This window comes from Haemorhous mexicanus, chromosome 11 (genome assembly GCF_027477595.1).
Source record: "Haemorhous mexicanus isolate bHaeMex1 chromosome 11, bHaeMex1.pri, whole genome shotgun sequence".
Taxonomy (NCBI): Eukaryota; Metazoa; Chordata; class Aves; order Passeriformes; family Fringillidae; genus Haemorhous; species Haemorhous mexicanus.
In genome coordinates, this window is record NC_082351.1 from 1267065 (window position 1) to 1286307 (window position 19243).

The 19243-nt window shown below is 47.0% G+C and overlaps 1 protein-coding gene across 5 annotated transcripts in view; it reads left to right on the plus strand.

The window, feature by feature from the left end:
• Nucleotides 1-19243, plus strand: part of PHF2 (PHD finger protein 2) — a 54779-nt gene that overhangs the window by 19237 nt on the left and 16299 nt on the right. For all 5 annotated transcript variants that reach the window (XM_059856041.1, XM_059856039.1, XM_059856043.1 and 2 more), the window contains 7 exons: nucleotides 5097-5182; nucleotides 10699-10813; nucleotides 13799-13959; nucleotides 14468-14609; nucleotides 16949-17135; nucleotides 17696-17858; nucleotides 18709-18796. In XM_059856041.1, coding sequence (XP_059712024.1) covers nucleotides 5097-5182; nucleotides 10699-10813; nucleotides 13799-13959; nucleotides 14468-14609; nucleotides 16949-17135; nucleotides 17696-17858; nucleotides 18709-18796 — 942 coding nt within the window. The remainder of the gene's footprint in view (nucleotides 1-5096; nucleotides 5183-10698; nucleotides 10814-13798; nucleotides 13960-14467; nucleotides 14610-16948; nucleotides 17136-17695; nucleotides 17859-18708; nucleotides 18797-19243) is intronic.

Sequence of the window (19243 nt, forward strand, 5' to 3'; positions counted from 1 at the left end):
TGCTAATTCTCCTTTAAGTCCATGTAACATGGGTGAGATATCAGCTTAAACAGCTTCAATATCAAAGCCTTTACTTGTCATTATTATTTTTTTCCCTACAACAGTTTTGGTGAAATTCAAATACATTTTTAATAATATTTCCCTTTTATCTCATTATCAAATTAGTTTTACACTCCCTCAACACGAGCTAAATCACTTAATGACCATTTAAAAATCAACCATTAGGTTGGTTGAAATTGTTCCAACAAGATTCCTGGATGCAGGACAATTAATGTCTTAGGTCATCTTTGCTGTGTTTGGGCAGAAAGGCTTTTTGAGCTGTGGGAGGTGGTGGTGGCTGCTGCTCCAGTGTCCCACATCCCTGCCCTGCACAGCAGGTGCATCCCTAGTTCCTGCTGGCATGGCTGCAGCCCCTCAGGCATCAGTGGCCATGGCGCAGCAAGTGGGGGGCTTTGTGGGGTGTCTGGGAAGGGTTTTCTCTCACAAAAGAATTATCCAGCCCTGGCACAGCTGCCCAGGGCAGTGCTGGCATCCCCATCCCTGGAGGGATTTAACAGCCCTGTGGATGTGGCCTGGGGACAGGGGTCAGTGCTGGCCTTGGCAGTTCAGGGGAATGGTTGGACTTAATGGTCTTTGAGGGCTTTTGCAACCTAAACAATTTTATGGCTCTGTGATTCTGTCCTTCCTTTCTGACCCAGGAAAAATGTTTTCCTTCTAACTCAACAGTGGTATTAAGAGCTTTTCTCAGTTCTTCCGTGGGAATGGTACTACACTGACACTGTGGAATCCTGCTCCTGAGCACACTGCCCAGATCCCAAACACACTGCCTGGATCCCGATCACACTGCCCGGATCCCAAACACACTGCCTGGATCCCAAACACACTGCCCGGATCCCGATCACACTGCCTGGATCCCAAACACACTGCCCGGATCCCAAACACACTGCCTGGATCCCAAACACACTGCCCGGATCCCAAACACACTGCCTGGATCCCGATCACACTGCCTGGATCCCAAACACACTGCCCGGATCCCAAACACACTGCCTGGATCCCAAACACACTGCCCGGATCCCAAACACACTGCCCGGATCCCGATCACACTGCCTGGATCCCAAACACACTGCCCGGATCCCAAACACACTGCCTGGATCCCAAACACACTGCCCGGATCCCGATCACACTGCCCGGATCCCAAACACACTGCCTGGATCCCAAACACACTGCCTGGATCCCAAACACACTGCCCGGATCCCAAACACACTGCCTGGATCCCAAACACACTGCCCGGATCCCGATCACACTGCCCGGATCCCAAACACACTGCCCGGATCCCGATCACACTGCCCGGATCCCAAACACACTGCCCGGATCCCGATCACACTGCCCGGATCCCGATCACACTGCCTGGATCCCAAACACACTGCCTGGATCCCAAACACACTGCCCGGATCCCAAACACACTGCCTGGATCCCAAACACACTGCCCGGATCCCGATCACACTGCCTGGATCCCAAACACACTGCCTGGATCCCAAACACACTGCCTGGATCCCAAACACACTGCCCGGATCCCGATCACACTGCCTGGATCCCAAACACACTGCCCGGATCCCAAACACACTGCCTGGATCCCAAACACACTGCCCGGATCCCGATCACACTGCCCGGATCCCGAACACACTGCCCGGATCCCGATCACACTGCCTGGATCCCAGGGACATCACCTGTGATCAAGCACTGGCTGTGATGCCATACCAGCTGCCTTTAGACCCATCTGATCATTTTCAGATGCTTGGTTTGAGTCTTTTTGATGTTTGTTTCTCTTGGGCAAATGGGGTTAAGAAAAAAATCTGGAGGGACCAAAGTGAGTGTTCTCATGGGAAAAAGCAATAGAATAAACCACAGAGTGCCATTTGTGCTGCACATCAGAGGCTGAGGGGGAGAACACCACTCTTCAGTCACCAAAGATGACTTGGTTTTCTTCAGCTGGAGAAATGCTTTGATTCTACATTATTGGTGATTAGCCACCCCGAGAAAAAACAGTAAATTGGGTAGGAGATGCTTCAGAACTGGGCTCTGCTTCTACCACAGCTGGTAGTCCCCTTCTGCTTTTTATTCCCAGGTGGAAATGCTCAGAGCAACCCAAGGGTCAGTCACGGTCCTCTGCTACTCAAATCTTGCTCTGTAAACCCAGCACAGGCAGTGGGAAAACCTTGTTCCTCTGCTGGCAAGAATGGTTGCTTGGGGCTGTCTGTCAGTCTGGCTTTAACTTTTGGTGAGAATTTGGCTTCCTGTGCCTATATCCGTGTGGAAGCCACCAACAATCCTGCTAGTGGCAGTGCCTGGAGAGCCCAGCTCTGCTGGGTGAGAGGAGCAGCACAGCCTCGAGTGGGTTGGTGTTTTGGTTCCTGATCTCCTGTGGCAGTTCAGCTGGGAGATCCCTTTGACAGTTCCCAGTTTCCCACACAGAGAGGGCAGCAGCTTCTCCCTGTGAGCAGCTGTAAGTGGCTAAACCTTACTCCAAAGCCATGCTGTAGTCGGAAAAGTTGACTGTGTCTTGCAGGGGCCCACTGGAGTTTGTGGTCAGTTATTTTTACTTCTCTGCCTTGTTCTCTCAGATATTTGACTCTCTCAGAACAAAGGCTCCCACCACGCTGCAGCCATTGCCCTGTGCCACAGCTGCTCAAACCTCCTCTCATCCCGTACCAAGGGTCTCATCTCCTTGCTTTAGCTAAATATAGCATTTTCAAGCTCTTGTAGAGAGCCTAATCCATACCTCTACTGAGCTTAGCCAGCTGAATCCAGTGACATAAGCAGTTGACATAGCTTTGTGGGTAGAGGAATCCTCTACATTCTCTTACACTGGCCCTAATCTACCAAGGTTTGTTTAATTTTTCTACTGACTAATCTGGTATTTTTCTACTATTTTTTCTGGTATTTTCTACCAATCTGATTTTTTTTCTATATAGGTACAGGATTCTGAGGACTGAATAGTTGTGATGGTGATTTTTCCTGTTGGCAAACTCCAGTTTTCTGTGCTGGCTTCCCAGGGACACACAATAATTTAGTATTTTTTCAAGTAACTGTTTAATGAAGAAAATCAGCCAAATCTGCAGTTGCTTTGACACAATTCCAAAATAATTATTTCTGTTCCCAGTCTGGCTTCACAGAGATGAGAGTGTCTGTGGCTTTAGTTGCAGAGCTTCTGTCACCCTGGGCTCTTTGTTTGGAAGGGAGCTGGCTCCCACATTGACAGTTGCAACAGGAGCACCATACCTACCAAGGTTTCTGGCAGGATCTTATTTTGACACAGCAGTTACAATGGTAATAAAAAGGATGTGTTGCTGTATCTTAGCTAGTTTGGCCTTTCCCAGCATGGCTGCAGCCTTGGTTTTGTTGCTGCTGTTCTCCAGCACCAGGTGTGTCTGTGGTTTGCGATGGTGACGTGTGCCACTGTGGGCCTCGGGGTCGGCAGGGGGTTCAAAACCACCTCTGGCAATGGGGGCTCACAGTGCATTTTAGCAGCTGTTCCCCTGCCCCAGGTGCGCTTCTGTTGGTTCTTGGACACCTGCACACCCTGCCGAGGGCATGCAGAGCCCTCGGGGAGCGGGTCCGGGGACTCTCATGGGAGGGGTGGGCACGGGATTGTGTGTTATCCTCCTTCATCAGCACCCAGGTCATGGCCTTCCTGCTTCTGGACCAGCACCAGGTGCTGCTGGTGTGTCCACCCTGTGTGAATTTCTCCCATTGCTGAACCGATTTTTGGACACGCTGGTGTCCTGCAGAGCTTGAATGGAGCGAGAATGATCTGAGAGGTTCTGGGAGGTGCTTGGTAGAACTGACTCACACTGCTGCCTGGCCTTTGGGATGGAGCAGCCATCCTCTGCTCTGCTTCCTGCGTGCAGAAACAGGAGCTATAAACTCTGAATTCCTGCTCTCGTCAGTGCTCAGCCCTGCTGGGGAATGCCAGGAGGCAGAATGTGGCCTTGTGTGTGGAGGTGGCACTGCGTGAGCCCTGCCCATACCTTTTCCTTGGCAGAAAAGCAGTGTTGGTGTTCTTTGCGAGCTGAGGAGCACTGAGAGGTGCTCTCTGCTGATTCAGAGTACTGGAAGCTGTTCCCTGCTCCCTGCAAAGCACTGGGGAGGCATTTCAGGAGATGAAGTAGAGAAAGCCCAGGAGAGCTCTTGGCATGCTGTGATCCAGCTTTCCTTGTGCTGGAGCTTATGGTGCCTCTGATGCCTCTGGTGAGTGATCTTGACTAGCTAGGCTCCCACGGAGCCAAGACACCAGGGATGAATCCCACAGCACGCCACTGAACCCTTTTCCCTGTGTGGTGCCTTGCAGCCTCGGCTGCTCCTGACACAGGCAGCAGGAGCAGACTCTCCTTTGCCCTTCCTCCGTGGGCAGGACAGTGCCATGCTGCACCTGGATTCTTCGGCTGGCTGCTTGGCACTTGGACTGTGCAGCAGCTTCTTGTCTTGGGTGCTTCAATGCTTAGCTGTGTGCTAGGCTTCTCCCCAGCCTGTGCTCCCACGGGATTGTCCATGGGCGTGCCCAGGGCTGCTGCTGGTGTGTCCCATCCAAACTCACCTCGGTGGCATCCTGGCACAGCCAGGAGTGCTGAGCTGGGTGTTTGCTCCACCTCCTCATCTTCCCACATTGCAGCAGAGGTGGGACACGACTGTGGAAGTTGTGCACATGGTATCCCTTGCCAAGATCCCTCTGGCACTTCACAGCTGCCCACACATATTTTGTGAAGGTGTGTTTTGTTAATTGGGTTTATGTGGGATGGTACTGGGAGAACTCTTTGTAGGTGCAAAATAGTCTCCTTGGGGAAAAAAAAATTCTGTGGGTCTCTCTGTCACATTTTCATGGAGTTCCACAGTGGGCTAGTGGGTGGGCTTCTGGCTGGCAGCTTTTGGAAGCCCTCAGGAATGTAGGCTACAAAAACACAGTCTGTACCAGTGTACACAGCCCCAAGGCTGGTTTGGGCAAGGTGCTGCTGGTCAGTGCGGCTGCATGGGGCTGTCATCCTCAATGCTATGCTTGGGCATGGTCAGGCTAATGTCAGATTTACCTTCTTGTGTTCCAGCTGTGTTGGTGTGGAAGAAGAAGAGGCACCAGATATTGACATCTATCATTGTCCAAATTGTGAGAAAACCCACGGAAAGTCGACCTGTAAGTACCCCTGTGCAGCCAGTCCTTGACACAGCAGGGTGGGGGGGTTTGAACAACAGGAGCTTTTTGTTTTGGTCATTACAAAAGGCACACCTCAGTATCATGTGCCATAAATATTGGAATTCAAACCAGAAGGTGAAGAAAGATGTCAGTGGGAGGAAGCTGCAGGTTGGATCATGGAGCTTTTGCTGCAGCCTTAGGCATGTGTGTGAGCTCATGCAGGCACTTACCTGGAAAACTGCAGTCCCTGGCCCCACAAAAAAAACCTGAGTGTCCTTCCTTGGTTTAGTTGTGCCCACACTCAGTAATGTGGGCTAGAAAAACCCTGTGGAGGCAGCTAAGTGCTAATAGAGGGAGTTTTAGAATCTGCATGGAGTTTTCTGTCTGCAGATGAGAAGAGTAAGAAGCAGTTTGTTGTGCTTGGCCTGGATATAGAATTGCAGCGATTTCAGTGTCAGTCAAAATTGTAGGATACACTGAGGGTGCCAATTCTTGCAGTTCTTTCATAGGAAAAAGATTCTCCCGAGCAAAAGTGACAGTTGATCTCAGTGGGTGTTTTGTCTGGGAAGGAATCGTGGGCTGTGTTTGCTTTGGTCAGATTAATTCACAAATTCTTTCTATTATACAATGGAGAAAAAAAAGAAAAGAAACCAATCCCTGTGAAAGATGAAATGCTTTGCTTGAAAACCAGTTATTATAAATAAGCAACAGTGCCAGGGAGGATCCTGCTGCTCTGCAGCCTGAGGGCATCCTGCAGAGGAAGAGCACTGTGCTCATCTGCTGGAGCTGAGGGAATCCTGATGACCTTCTATTTAGTGTGAAATAAGGGATGACTGGAAAGTGACTCCTGTTGTGTTAAAATTCAGAATTTTTAACCCAGGCAATTATTTCTGTATTGCCTTAATTGTTAAAGTTTAAGAAATTTCTAGTGGGAATGGGGTGGAGTCTGAAGTGTTTGTTTTGTGGGCAAAAACCAGAGGGTCCAACTGAGAAGCTGCCAAAATCCCTGTTGGGGGGCTGGTTCTGAAGGACTTAAAAAAATCCCTCCAAAATGTTGTGGTTTGAAAGGATCAGCCTTTCTAGTGTTTTGTTTTCCTGGTTACACAAATAACCACAAATCATTTTGAAGTGAATGATTTGGGATTGGAAGGGGGGTGATTGCAGGCACTCCCAGACTGTTCCTAACCCAGGAGAGAAGAAGCAGCCCAGGATCTCCACCCTCTGAGTCTGCCAGTGCATAACATTGAGATGGGTCTGATACTTTGATTTCTTTCACTTTTAAAAAAAATTATAAATTATGAAAGTCACCTACTTTTCAAGGCAAGGGGAAAAACCCAGTCAGAAGCAGCAAAAGCCTATAATCAGGAATTGAATATCAGTTCTATAAAAACCAGGGTGCATCATCCTAGAATTCATGACATAGCAGTTTTGATAAAAAGATGGCAAATTTAATATACCAGCTCTGATGAGGACAGTTGAATTGACAACAACATTCTGATGCTTTTTAAAAGGCTTCTGTCTATCCACTTATTTTTATCCAAATAAAAATCCACTGATGTGTCCCAGAGCATTCAACCCAGCAGAAAGTGCTGCTGGAGCAGAGTTCCAGCCCCTGCCATGGCAGGGACACCTCCCACTCTCCCAGGCTGCTTCAAGCCCTGTCCAGCCTGGCCTTGGGCACTTCCAGGGATCCAGGGGCAGCCCCAGCTGCTCTGGGCACCCTGTGCCAGGGCCTGCCCACCCTCTGAGGGAACAATTCCTTCCCCATATCCCATCCATCCCTGCCCTCTGGCACTGGGAGCCATTCCCTGGCTCCTGTCCCTCCATCCCTTGTCCCCAGTCCCTCTCCAGCTCTCCTGGAGCCCCTTCAGGCCCTGTCAGGGGCTCTGAGCTCTCCCTGGAGCCTTCTCTCCAGGTGAGCACCCCCAGCTCTCCCAGCTTGGCTCCAGGGCAGAGGGGCTCCAGCCCTTGGAGCAGCTCCAGGGCCTCCTCTGGATCTCTCCAGCAGCTCCACATCCTTCTGATGTTGCAGCCTGCAGATCTGGGGCAGCTCTGCAGCTGGGGTCTTAGAAGGTAAGAAGGGAAAGGGTCCCTCGACCCTTTTCCCTCTGGGGATGCAGCATGGTGGGAATACAGACCAACATCCATTCTGCAGGACAGCAAGGACACTTCCTTTTCTCTCTTTGAATACAGGCAGTTTAGTGACATGCAACACCAATCATCAAAGAAGTGAAGTGAAACAATTTTATTTAAATATAAATCATTGCTCTCCTTACCTTGTGGTTTGGTTACAAGATCACAAGCTGCATAGTAATTTTCCCTGCTAATGTGTAGAGTTGTGGATTCTGTGGAAAAAGGAGGCTGTTCTACTCTAGCCCATCCCTGCAGGGTGCACCAGGTCAGGGGAGTTAGAAGCTGGAAGAAGTGAAGGAGGGAGCGGCTTGGCTGGTGAATTCCATCTGCTGGAATTTGCATGGAGGATATCCTGCTGCAGGGCTTGGGCACTGCTGGGACATCACTTCCTTTGCTTATTAACTGCTCCAGAATCTGTTTAGACCCATTACCCAGCACTATCAGCTCTGTAATAAAGGAGTAGGTGTTGTTCCAGCACCAGTAGTTCACTAGTAGGATTTAATTATTGTGAGATTAGCAAAGGGAAACACAGACACCAATTGTCTGTTATGCAACTTGTCTGGATTTAAAAATATACATGTATTTCTGGAGCTCGCCTTCTACCAGATATGTTTTCCAGATGTCAAATTTAAAAATCATTTTCCTCTCCTTACATTTTTCCACATTACCACTGCTGAGTGGCTGCTCTCAGAAGATTGCTTCATGTCACATGGCATTTTAAGCCATTCCCGCTTAATGAAATGTGTAGGGACTTCTCTTTGGGAAAAATCATCCATATTCATCCAACATTTTCTGACATCATTTCAAGAAAATGTAAGGGCTTCATTTGGGCAGGCTTGGCTCATTTTCATAGCACAGTCTGAAATGCTGGGTTTGATTGCTGCCTCATTTGCCACAGTGAAAATCAGGAGAAATCCTTTGGAATCAGTGGAGTTACAGAGCTGCAAGTGAGCCAAAGGCTGTGGCTGGCTTTAAGTACTTACAACCTTTGGTGTTGATCAGTAGAGAGCTCACAGGGTGCTCCTGGGTATTCCTGCTCTAGGGAAGCACCCTGGTCATGGCTGGAACAAGTTGCTTTGAAGTCAAGCAGTCATTTAAGTTGGAAAAAACTCCAAGATCACTTAGTCCAACCTGTGACTGATCACCAGCTTGTTAAGACCAGAGCACTGAGTGCCATTTCCAGCACTTCCATGAGCACTTCCAGGGATGGGGACTCCACCCCTCCCTGGGCAGCCCCATCCCATGCTTGATCACCCTTTCATTCTTCCCAAGAATTCAAGTTGATGATACCTTCTACACAAATAGCTTTGAAATAATATATGTATACCTGTGAATCATGCCTTTTGAGATACAGTTTTTGTAAAAATTTATTCCCTTTTCCCAGTGTTGGACTCCCAAGGTTAAATCTGGATCAGAACGATCTGCAGAAAAAGAAATCGATGATGAATTACAAAAAAGTAGCTTTTCTGGCCCAAGCTGGGATCTGTTGCACATGAGAATGAGCCTTAAGTCCTTACCTTCCTTGTGGTGTTCATGGCAAAGATAAAGTATAGAAAGTGTGGCTGAAAATGGCCAAGGGTCAAGCGTTTGATGCAGTGTAATGGACTCCATTTGCTGTCCAGGAGACAGCCCCTCCTGGGGAATGCTTTGGGGAGAGAATCCAGACTGCCTCTGCAGGAGAGCTGGATGGCAGAGCTGGAGGGGAGAGCTGGAGGAGAGAGCTGGAGGGGAGAGCTGGATGGCAGACTGGATGGGGAGGTTCATGGGAAAGTTGGATGTCTGCCAGCTCTTGGTGCCGAGGCAAAGAGCTCCCCAGAGGTTGTGGCAGCGTTGCAGTGGATTTGTTAATTCCACACTGATCCATCGCCTTCATTTCCTGACGCTCTGTGCTATCTGCAGTGTAATAAAGTAACGTGCTTAAGCTCTTTAATTTTCCTGTGGCAAGTGACACCTCTTTCCCTGGGACTTGCACTCAGAGTGCAGTCAGCACACTCATGGTGTGAATTCGGATGTGCTGAGAGGGGGAGGAGGCGGAGGTTGGGAAGGGAGGGAGAGGAGGAAGGTTTGGCATTCAAGCCAGGCTTGTTTCCTTTGTTACCAGGAGCATTGAATTAATACACTAAGCCTGAGAGTCATTAAGATAAAGAACTAGCAGCTTTAATGAATACCTCCAGCTAGGCTGGAGCCTGCATGGAACTAATAAACCCAACATGCTTTGTGCAAAACCTGGGATGGACTCACTGGGAGATGTCTTTCCTCAAGTTATTCCAGGGATGTGGTTGGGAAAGCAAAATTTGCTCTTTCCAAATTTCATGTATTATATCTCTAGCCTCCGGATTCCTTTCCTAATGGAAAAGTGTATGGATCTGTGTGTGTGCAAAGAGTAAGGAGTGGGTGCCATCCATGAGGAGTCTGCTGCCTTCCCTCACTGTTTTGATAAGAGGTCTGGACTTGGGGTGAAATACTGAGTTTCATGATGTAAAACAAGGGTGGAAAATGAAAGTGTGTGACATATGAAAATTCTGTTAACAGAGGCTTTAAATTATGCAAATGAGGAAAAACCTGGTTTCCTACCAAAGTGAGTTTCTCTGCACTCACTGTGGAAGCAGGAACAGCTGAGGGAGATAGTGCTGACTCAGGGAAAAAGCAGGACGAGTTTTTCTTGCTTTGTGTTATCTGGCTGTCAGAGGCAGGGCAAAACCACACTGAAACCTGACTGGCTCAGGTGTGCTCATTCCTGCTGGCCCTTTACCCCTGATGGACTGTCCTGTGTGTCCATCCCTCACTGGTAGCACCATCAAGGGGCCTCAATCAGCTGCAGCTCTGAGCCATAATAAATTTCCTTTCCTGCACTTCTAGCAACTAATTCCTTTTCCTTTTCTTTCCCTGTCCATGCTGTGTGCAGGGCACACTAAAATCCCATCAAACTTGGTATCAAATGCAGCACTACTGGACAGAGCTTTATTCTGCGGTAATTCCTGACGAACACATTAATTCCACAGAATGGTAATTCCCACAGATCCGTCCTGCAGGTTGTGCTGAGGGGCTTTTGGGGAGTTTCCTGGTGAGGATGAGGGGCACTGTGAGAGCCCAGGGTGTCCAAAGCCAGTGCTTGTGTGAGGCTGCAGGCACTGCAGCTCAGCAATTACCCAACTGCTGCCCTCTGCTCCAAAATGCTCACTGCTCACTCTGTAATGGATCTTCAGCTGCACCACAATTGTCTAAGGGGGCACTGAGAGCAACATTAAAAATCTGCAGGGCAGCATGGTGCGGGTTCCCTCCACTCTGCTCATGAGAGAAATTAAATGAAGATTCATCCTTCCTGCCAATGTCTTAATAATTACCTTCAACTTAACATAGCTGTCCAATTCATTCTTTTTCAGTAAAAAAGAAAAGAAATTGGCATAAGCATGATACCGGCCAGACAACAGAGGTGAAGCCTGTGCAGAACGGGAGCCAAGTGTTTATAAAAGAGCTGCGGAGTCGGACGTTTCCCAGGTGGGTTTCACTCTGGACGGGGTACAGGGGCAGTGCTGGGGTGCTGGGAGGCTGGGGAGGTTCTGTGCTGGAAGCATTGAAGAGTATTGGTGATTAAATCAGTGCTGTTTGATTGCAGATGTCCTGGGCTCTTCCCTTTTTCACATTTGTGCAGCTGTATTCAAATCTCCTCTCAGCTGAGCCCACTGCCTGTGGATTTCCATAGATGCTGGGATTTGGGAAGGCAAGGATGATGGAATCAGAGAATAGTTTGGTTGGGAAGGGACATTAAAGTCCATCCAGTTCCATCCCTGCCATGGAAGAGACACCTTCCACTGTGCCAGGTTGCTCCAAGCCCCAGAGTCCAGCCTGGCCTTGGGCAGTGCCAGGGATCCAGGGGCAGCCAAAGCTGCTCAGGGCACCTGTGCCAGGGCCAGCCCACCCTCCCAGGTGGGCAAACATTCCTTCCAAACATCCAATCTAAATATCTCCTAGTTTAAAACTCTTCTCCCTTGTCCTGTCACTACCTGCCTCTGGAGAAACTCACTCTTGTGGTTCTTTATAAGCCCCCTTTAGGCACTAAAAGTGGATCTGGGATCTCCCCAGAGCCTTCCATTCTCCAGGCTGAACCAGAGTGTGTTTGGCCCCTAGAACATCCACTTGCATAAGAAACTAACCCACTTATTGCATAGAATCCTCCAGTTCTTAAAATTCTAACGACTTAGCTGAAGTCTGTCCCCATCTTGGACAGAACAATGACATACTCAGTTACTGGGTGACAAAGGCTCTCTCACTGGGGTAATGAATGGTGCTAATTGTTAGGTGACATGTCCCACATGTTATTAGGCTGCTCCACAGCCATTTGCAAGAGTGATCATTTTCTTTTGGCTCTTTAATGTAGGCTGTAGCTAAATAAATCCTTAATTATTAATAACTAATTATTTTAGAAGAATCCTTGGAGACTGGCAAAGTAAACACAGAACTTCCTTTTTATGGAGAATTTAATTTCACACTTTATTTAAGATACTAGTCTTAGGCTGCTTAAAGAAAAAACGGAAAACAATCCTGTAAAGTATTTTGCAGCTTTTATAAATGTGTTTTGCTGAGCTCAGGATCCATTATTTTTACTTGCCTGGCTATTTTCATTGGGGCCTGCAAGGTTTTTTATCTTTGCTGTTAATCCTTTTTTCTTTTTTTGTAATTTGATGGGTTGCACAGCTCATTTTAAGAAAGATTTATGGCCCAGGCAGACTGATCTCAGTAACCTCGGGTGGCCTCTGAGACTGCAGTCACACATACAGTATCTCTGAGGCACTCCGACATTGTTATAAATAATAAAGCCCCCATTTTTTCTCTTTGTTACTCATTAATGTGTGCATAAGAAAATCCTGCTGCCAAATGAAATCTCCTGAGACAGGAGGGTCTGTAGCACAAAGAAATGCCTGCAAGATCCAAGACTCAGACACAAAGTCTTGTGGGGGAATTTTCTCCCCCAAAGCAAAGGAATGGGATGTGCAGGTGGGACAGACCAGGCCCCAGCACTCAGCACCTAGAGGCTGCTGGAGGGGACAGGGGGTCAGACCAGGAGCATCGCTGGTGCCTCCCAGCACGAGGCAGGGAATGACAACGCCCCGTGAGTGCTTGGGAGGGTCTCAGGTCAAAAGGAGCACTGAAGGGAGCAAAAAAGCAAAAAATATTATTAATTCATATTAAACATTCTAAAATGTTTAATACCAAAATAGTGCTGGAATAGCAAGAGTAGCAGTGAAAACAATTAAATTGATTATTCTCTGTGAGGGTGGGCAGGCCCTGGCACAGCGTGCCCAGAGCAGCTGTGGCTGCCCCTAGATGCCTGGAAGTGTCCAAAGCCAGGCTGGACAGGGCTTGGAGCAGCCTGGGACAGTGGGAGGTGCCCCTGCCACTTCAAAACAATCTGCAGAATACTTCCTGAGCACATTTTTCAACTGCTTTAAAATGATTTGCAAAGCATTTCTAAGGCCATTTATTTGAGATTGGGTATCATTTTTAACCTCATCTTCTTTAGAGTGAAACATTTAACATTAATTCTTTTACATTGATCACTGGTAGCTTGACTGATCCTACAGCTGAGGAAAATGGTCTTTTGCTATAAGCTGTTATTTTAGGACTTCCCAGTAGCTGGAGCATGAGGCTCAAGCCATTGCATGATTTTTTGTGCCCTTTGTGCTTTGCAATAAATGGGGTTTGGGATTATGTACCTAATTTGTCTATAATTCCTTTTTCCCAATGTCTTCCTTTCAGCAGTTGTTGCGGTGTGAAGCTATATCCTGTCCCTCAGGTGTGCCAGCTTCTTCCTTCCCCTCCCCCTGCCCCCTTGCCCTCTTCCTAACTGCTGTCTGTCAAGTTCCACATTCCAGTAAGGGCATCGTGTGATTGGCAGAAGTTCAAAAGATGCTTCTCAGACCTGGGGTCATTGGCCTGTCCAGGTGTCATTGTCCCCTGAAACCCTCCCCCTCCCACCTGGTTGGTGCTCACCTATCCTCTCGTCCCCCCTCCCTGTGGGCTTAAAAGTCACTGAAACCATGCGGCCTTATTATGTTGGAGCTGTTGCAAAGATTCAGAGCTCTGTCACCCTGGAATAAACTCTGGATTTAACTCTCCGGCAGAACCCGCTCTCTTTCTCTTCACCATCGCCTGAACTTTTTTCACTAGAGGTAAACTGAGTTTCTACCATGCATGGACTCATTCCAAGTGCCTAGCTGCAACTGCCAGCGAGCCAAAGGTGTCTCTGAGGTGAAACATCCCCAGCAGTTACCTTTGGTCCAGCACTAAGGCCGGACGAGCCCAGGCACGTTCCACTCACATTCCGCGCCAAAATATTGGCATAAAATCCCAGTATTGCTGAGTGGAACGTGCCTGGGCTCGTCTGGCCCTAGTGCTGGACCAAAGGTAGCAAGCAGTGAAACGAAGAACATTCCAAACTCAGCATGGAGCTCCTCACCACTGAATCTGTGTTTGCTTTTGCAGTGCTGAAGACATAGTGGTGAAAGTGCCAGGCAGCCAGCTGACAGCAGAGTATTTGGAAGAGAAGGGCTTTGCTGAGCCCATCCTGGTCCCCAAGAAGGATGGGCTGGGCCTCGCTGTGCCTGCCCCCACCTTCTACGTCAGCGACGTCGAGAACTACGTTGGTGGGTACCTGGCATTGCAGTGCTTGGAGCTCAGCTGCTTTATAGAAGTAACTAGTTGTATGGAAAATTGTAAAATGTATTCTAAAATATTGTCCATGCCGTGAGCTGTGCTGCTCTCAGTGCAGCTTTTTATGTAGTGGGAGGCTGTAGTTAGCAATTAAGACATTCTTGTTTTGTGTGGCAGCTCGGCAGTGAGGCTGAGCCAGCCTGCGCTGCTCTCCACAGCTCTGCATAAGCAGTAACAGCCAAAGTAGTATCAAGGAATGGTTTTCCCAGGGACATAACTACAAAAGCACCATTTGATAGGTATTTATGTATATGCAGGTCTTTCGTGCATGTGTGTCTCTGTGGGTGCATACATAAGCAACAGGGAGGATCCAAGGGCTGAAAAGGTCAGAAAATCAGAAGATTGAGATGTTTCTGGACAGGTTAACTCACCCCCAAGCATTGAAAAGGGGGCAAGGCAGGCTGCCCATCAACCTGTCCTCTCCACTGAATTGGTGTGCAGGGCCGGAGCGGAGCGTTGATGTCACTGATGTCACCAAGCAGAAAGATTGCAAGATGAAGCTCAAGGAATTTGTGGATTACTACTACAGCACAAACAGGAAAAGAGTCTTAAATGTCACAAACCTGGAGTTCTCTGACACCAGGTAAGGGTCGAGCCTACTGCACAGTAATTACTACAGATTTATTTTGATTTATAATTTTTATTTAATTTATTATTTTGTATATAACATATTTCTATATGATAACATAGCTGTATGCTATACTACCCTATGTGTTTATTTTTGAATTATATTAATATTGCTCACATAGAATTATAGATAAATTATAATTTTAAATTACTGAATCTCACATTGCGTCTGGGATCTGTGGCTGGGTTCAGCCTCTGCCTTCCCCAGTGCTTTTCCCCTTTAGGGAAAGTTGTTTAGCAGCTTCTGGTTGCTCTGACTTTAGGTGTAGGGTAACATGTCACTGGGTGTCCTTTGAGGAGAATAACTTTGGAATTTTGTTATAATTCTGTAATCCTACAGCATGTGTTCTAGTTCTGGTTTCAGTGCTTTTACCAGCTAACCTGTGATCTGTCTGCCAGCAGCTCAGGGTCAGGGTGGTGCTGACTTCCCAGTGGCAGGCTGGAGGTGATGGTGCAGATCAGAGGCATCAGATATTGGGAAGAAATTCCTCCCTGTGAGGGTGGGCAGGCCCTGGCACAGGGTGCCCAGAGCAGCTGTGGCTGCCCCTGGATCCCTGGCAGTGCCCAAGGCCAGGTTGGACAGGGCTTGGAGCAGCCTGGGACAGTGGAAGGTGTCCCTGCCCAGGACTAGATGGAAATCAGCTGGTCTTTAAGGTTCCTTCCAGCCCAAAGCACCCTGTGATTCCATGATTAGCTGTTACCAGTGCTGAGGGCACTGCCTGGTGCTCTCTGTAGCTGTGCTACCATAACTGAACACTGCTTTCCTTCCAGCAGTGGGCAGGGGCATCTCTGAGATACTCAACACCAAAAGCTGGGCAGGTTATTTTCACAGGCCCTGGATCCTTTGGGGTAGCTGATGCTTCCAGAAGGGAAGCATCAGGAAAAGATCCTTTTACACACAAACACACTGCACAGATGATAATGAATGTCACCAGTAAAACAAAGAATGGTTGTTTTTGGGAGCATTCTGCTTCAGCACGAAGGCTGGAAAAGAAGGCTGGTGGGTAATGCCAAGCTCCTTTTTCCCAGGCATTCCCCTTATCCCTGTGGCTGGATTTAGTGGCTCACCCCCATCACTGCAGAGAGCAGCTCTGCTCACTGTAGGTTTGAGACCACCGTGATTCTCAGCAGAGATTTTTTCAGCTTTCTGCCATTATCCCCAAATAATGGGATGTCTTTTTTCCTGAAGGACTGCTGGAGCTGTCGTTCATAGTCTGTTAATTGAGACATAAATAGCAAATATTTTATTTCTTAGCGTAGAGAGTGTCAGTTTAATTGAATGCACAGCTCCATCTTCCCTGCCATGGAAATGGTGTTATTGTCACTAGGGCTTGACACTGAGCACAATGACATGTGGGAGCATTTAATATTGGCTTGAAGTGCAGATACTCCTACTGACATGGTATTTTAGAGTGTCTAGCAGTGAATCTTCACCTCCTGCACTATCAGCCCAAATTTTGGACTATTTGAATCAAAAGTTTAGCACATTCTAGTACAAAACATTTAACATCTTGTTGTCATGCCGCTGCATTGTCTTAGCTGTGATTATAGTATGTGTTATGTATTTGACAAAAACATAATATATGGATGACATAAATAAATAAATAGGAACATATGTTCAGTGTGAATGAAGATATTTTATATTAATTTAGATTTATATCCAGTAAGAGTATGTTCTTAATGTACATAAATAGATTCATTCATATAAATTATAGAAATATGTATTATATATCTTGTATTTTAAATATATTCACATTATCAAACCAAGTTAGACTTTTTCCTTCTTCTGAGCTTTTAATATAATTTACTCCATCTAAATAAGATTGCTGATTTTCAACATCAGATCAAGAGTTATTTATTGACAAGCATTAATGTTGTTGTTATTTGGATTATTTATATTAAGCTTGACTTGCTACCAGGGGATTTCTGTCCAAGTGCACACATTTCACTTTCTGTTTTGGAGGGGGCTGGGAAGGTGACTGTGATCACAGCAGTGTTGGTCCCTGAGCCTGTGTAGCAGGGACTGGAAAACTGCAACCAGCACATATTTGATCATAGATGATACTGCTGAAAGAAGGCAAAGGATGGTTGTTAAGTCATCACACTAAAAAAACCCTTAAATCTCTGTCTGTAAACAGTTTTCCCTAATTTTCTGAATGATGAGCAGTTCCACTGCCACAAGAGGAGCTGCTCCAGTTTGCCGTGGAAGTATTTGTCCCACTTGCTTCCTGCTGTACCAGGGTCCTGGTGCTCTGTTTTAAAAGCTGCCTGTCTGTTCTCCACTCTGTCTATAAGGATGTCCAGCTTTGTAGAGCCCCCTGATATCGTTAAGAAGCTGTCCTGGGTGGAAAACTACTGGCCTGACGATGCTCTGCTGGCTAAACCCAAAGTGACCAAGTACTGCCTGATCTGCGTGAAGGACAGCTACACTGACTTCCACATAGACTCTGGGGGGGCTTCTGCCTGGTACCACGTGCTGAAGGTGAGGGAGCCTGGCTTTCAGGTGTAGCTAGTAACAAACTCCGTTTTGTCCACAAAGGCCATCATAGAATTCTCTCCAAAATTCAGTTCTCAGGTTTTTTTGTCATTGTCCTGTTGCATCTGAGCCTTAACTGCTCTGAGTGCCCTCCCCAAGGTGCCAGGGTGTCCTGAGTGAGAAAGCACTTGGAGCATGGAAGTCCTCTGTGTATTTTCTCTCTATTAGGATTTTAATATTTGTTTAGTGCCTTCTGCATATACATCACCCTAGGCCTTAAAGATACCACATCCTATTTTTGCAGTGTGGGGGAACCTGGCACTGTAAACCTTTTGTACCATCACTCCTGCAAATCTGAGCAGATGTGGTCAGGTGTGATTTAATTATTTCAGCCCTTCTGTAAAAAGCTGACTAATTAATTTTATTTAAATACTGCCAAAATACACATACATGTATATTTAGATAACTATTTATGTGTGTGTGTGTGTGTGTGTGTGTGTGTGTGTACGCCAGTGCAGTGTTGTCTGATTTGGCTGCTCATTGCTAATTTTATATTTCTAATTCAGGGAGAAAAGATCTTTTATCTCATCAAACCAGCCTCTGCAAATATTTCTCTGTATGAACGCTGGCAGTCAGCAGCAAATCACAGTGAGATGTTTTTTGCAGACCAAGTAGATAAATGTTACAAATGCACTGTTAAACAAGGCCAGACACTCTTCATCCCATCAGGTGAGCAGCTGGGGGTATAGGGCTTTCCTCATCCTTTAGAGTAGCACATCCGAAATGCCAGAGGGGTGGGATTTGACAACTCTCTCTGACAAAGTACAGAGTCTAATTCTCAGTAGAGATATTATTTCATGTGCTTACAAACAAAACGAATCAGAACTTTTACTGCTTTCTGTTCACATTTTAGCAGCCTTTTAAAAGTTGAACTTGAAAGGGAGAGTGTTCCACTTGTGGTCTAGCTGGGTTGTAGTAACTCATGAGTTCTCTTTCTGTATCCACTATGGCATTGGTGCTATCTGACATCTAACAGGTTATTTACGTGGAGCGAATTTGACCCTGCATTCTGACCACGACACCCCCAAATCATTGTCACAGACATTAATCCCCTGTGACACTAAGGAACTACAGGTCATTGTATGTGAGTAGATTCTTGCACCAAATGTTTACACACTTGAATTTTACCTTGGGTGTAAGAAGTGGAAAGTAGGTGTTTCTCTTATGACCATCTGTGGAGCAGATGGTGGAACAAACACAGAGCAATTTACAGAGATTCACAAACTTGAGTAGATTTTTGTATGAAAATACATGTTTGGAAAACACCTGATTCTGACACTGTGATAAAGCATGTCAGGGGCTGTTTCAGGTCTTTGTGGAGACAAGAAAACTGCCATTATGTAGCAAATCAAAGAAGGGACCAGAGGCAGCTCTGTTCACAGTGTATGTGGTTCTGGGGCTGAGCTGTGTGGGTGCCTGTGGAGCAAGGTGCTCAGTGAAGTGTAGACATCATTTGGGATTGAAGTCCGTGCTAATGGCCTTCGAGTTCTTGTCTTGAGGACTCTTCTCTCTCTTTTAGGCTGGATTTATGCAACTCTAACACCAGTAGACTGCCTGGCCTTTGCAGGACATTTTCTACACAGTCTAAGCGTGGAAATGCAGATGAGGTAATCTGTCTTTAAAATCTAATGTTTTGAAGAGCTCATTTTTTAATAAATCAGTAATAATGGATCACTGACATTAATGCTGGTGCAGCTCTTGGGCAGTTTTGGCTGGTGCACCCATCTTTGTCCCCTCTGACCATGTTTTCTCGTGCTGACTTGTCCTGAGCTGTCCTTACACCTGTTGACAAGGCTTGGGAGGATGCCTGAGGGGCCTGGATTGATGTGGCCCCATCCTGAAGGCAGAACAGTTACACACTGTCTGGAGTTTTACCCTGGCACCTGCCACCCGCTGCTGGATCTGCCCCCACCTGCTCAGCTGGGCTCTTTGCCCAGTGTAAGACAATGCAATAAGTTCTTTACTGATTCTGGTCAAATAATGCAATAAAACCATCATACATCTGTATCTCAGTATTTTACCAGTGCTGTCATGTTTTGCTTTTGGCCTGAGGC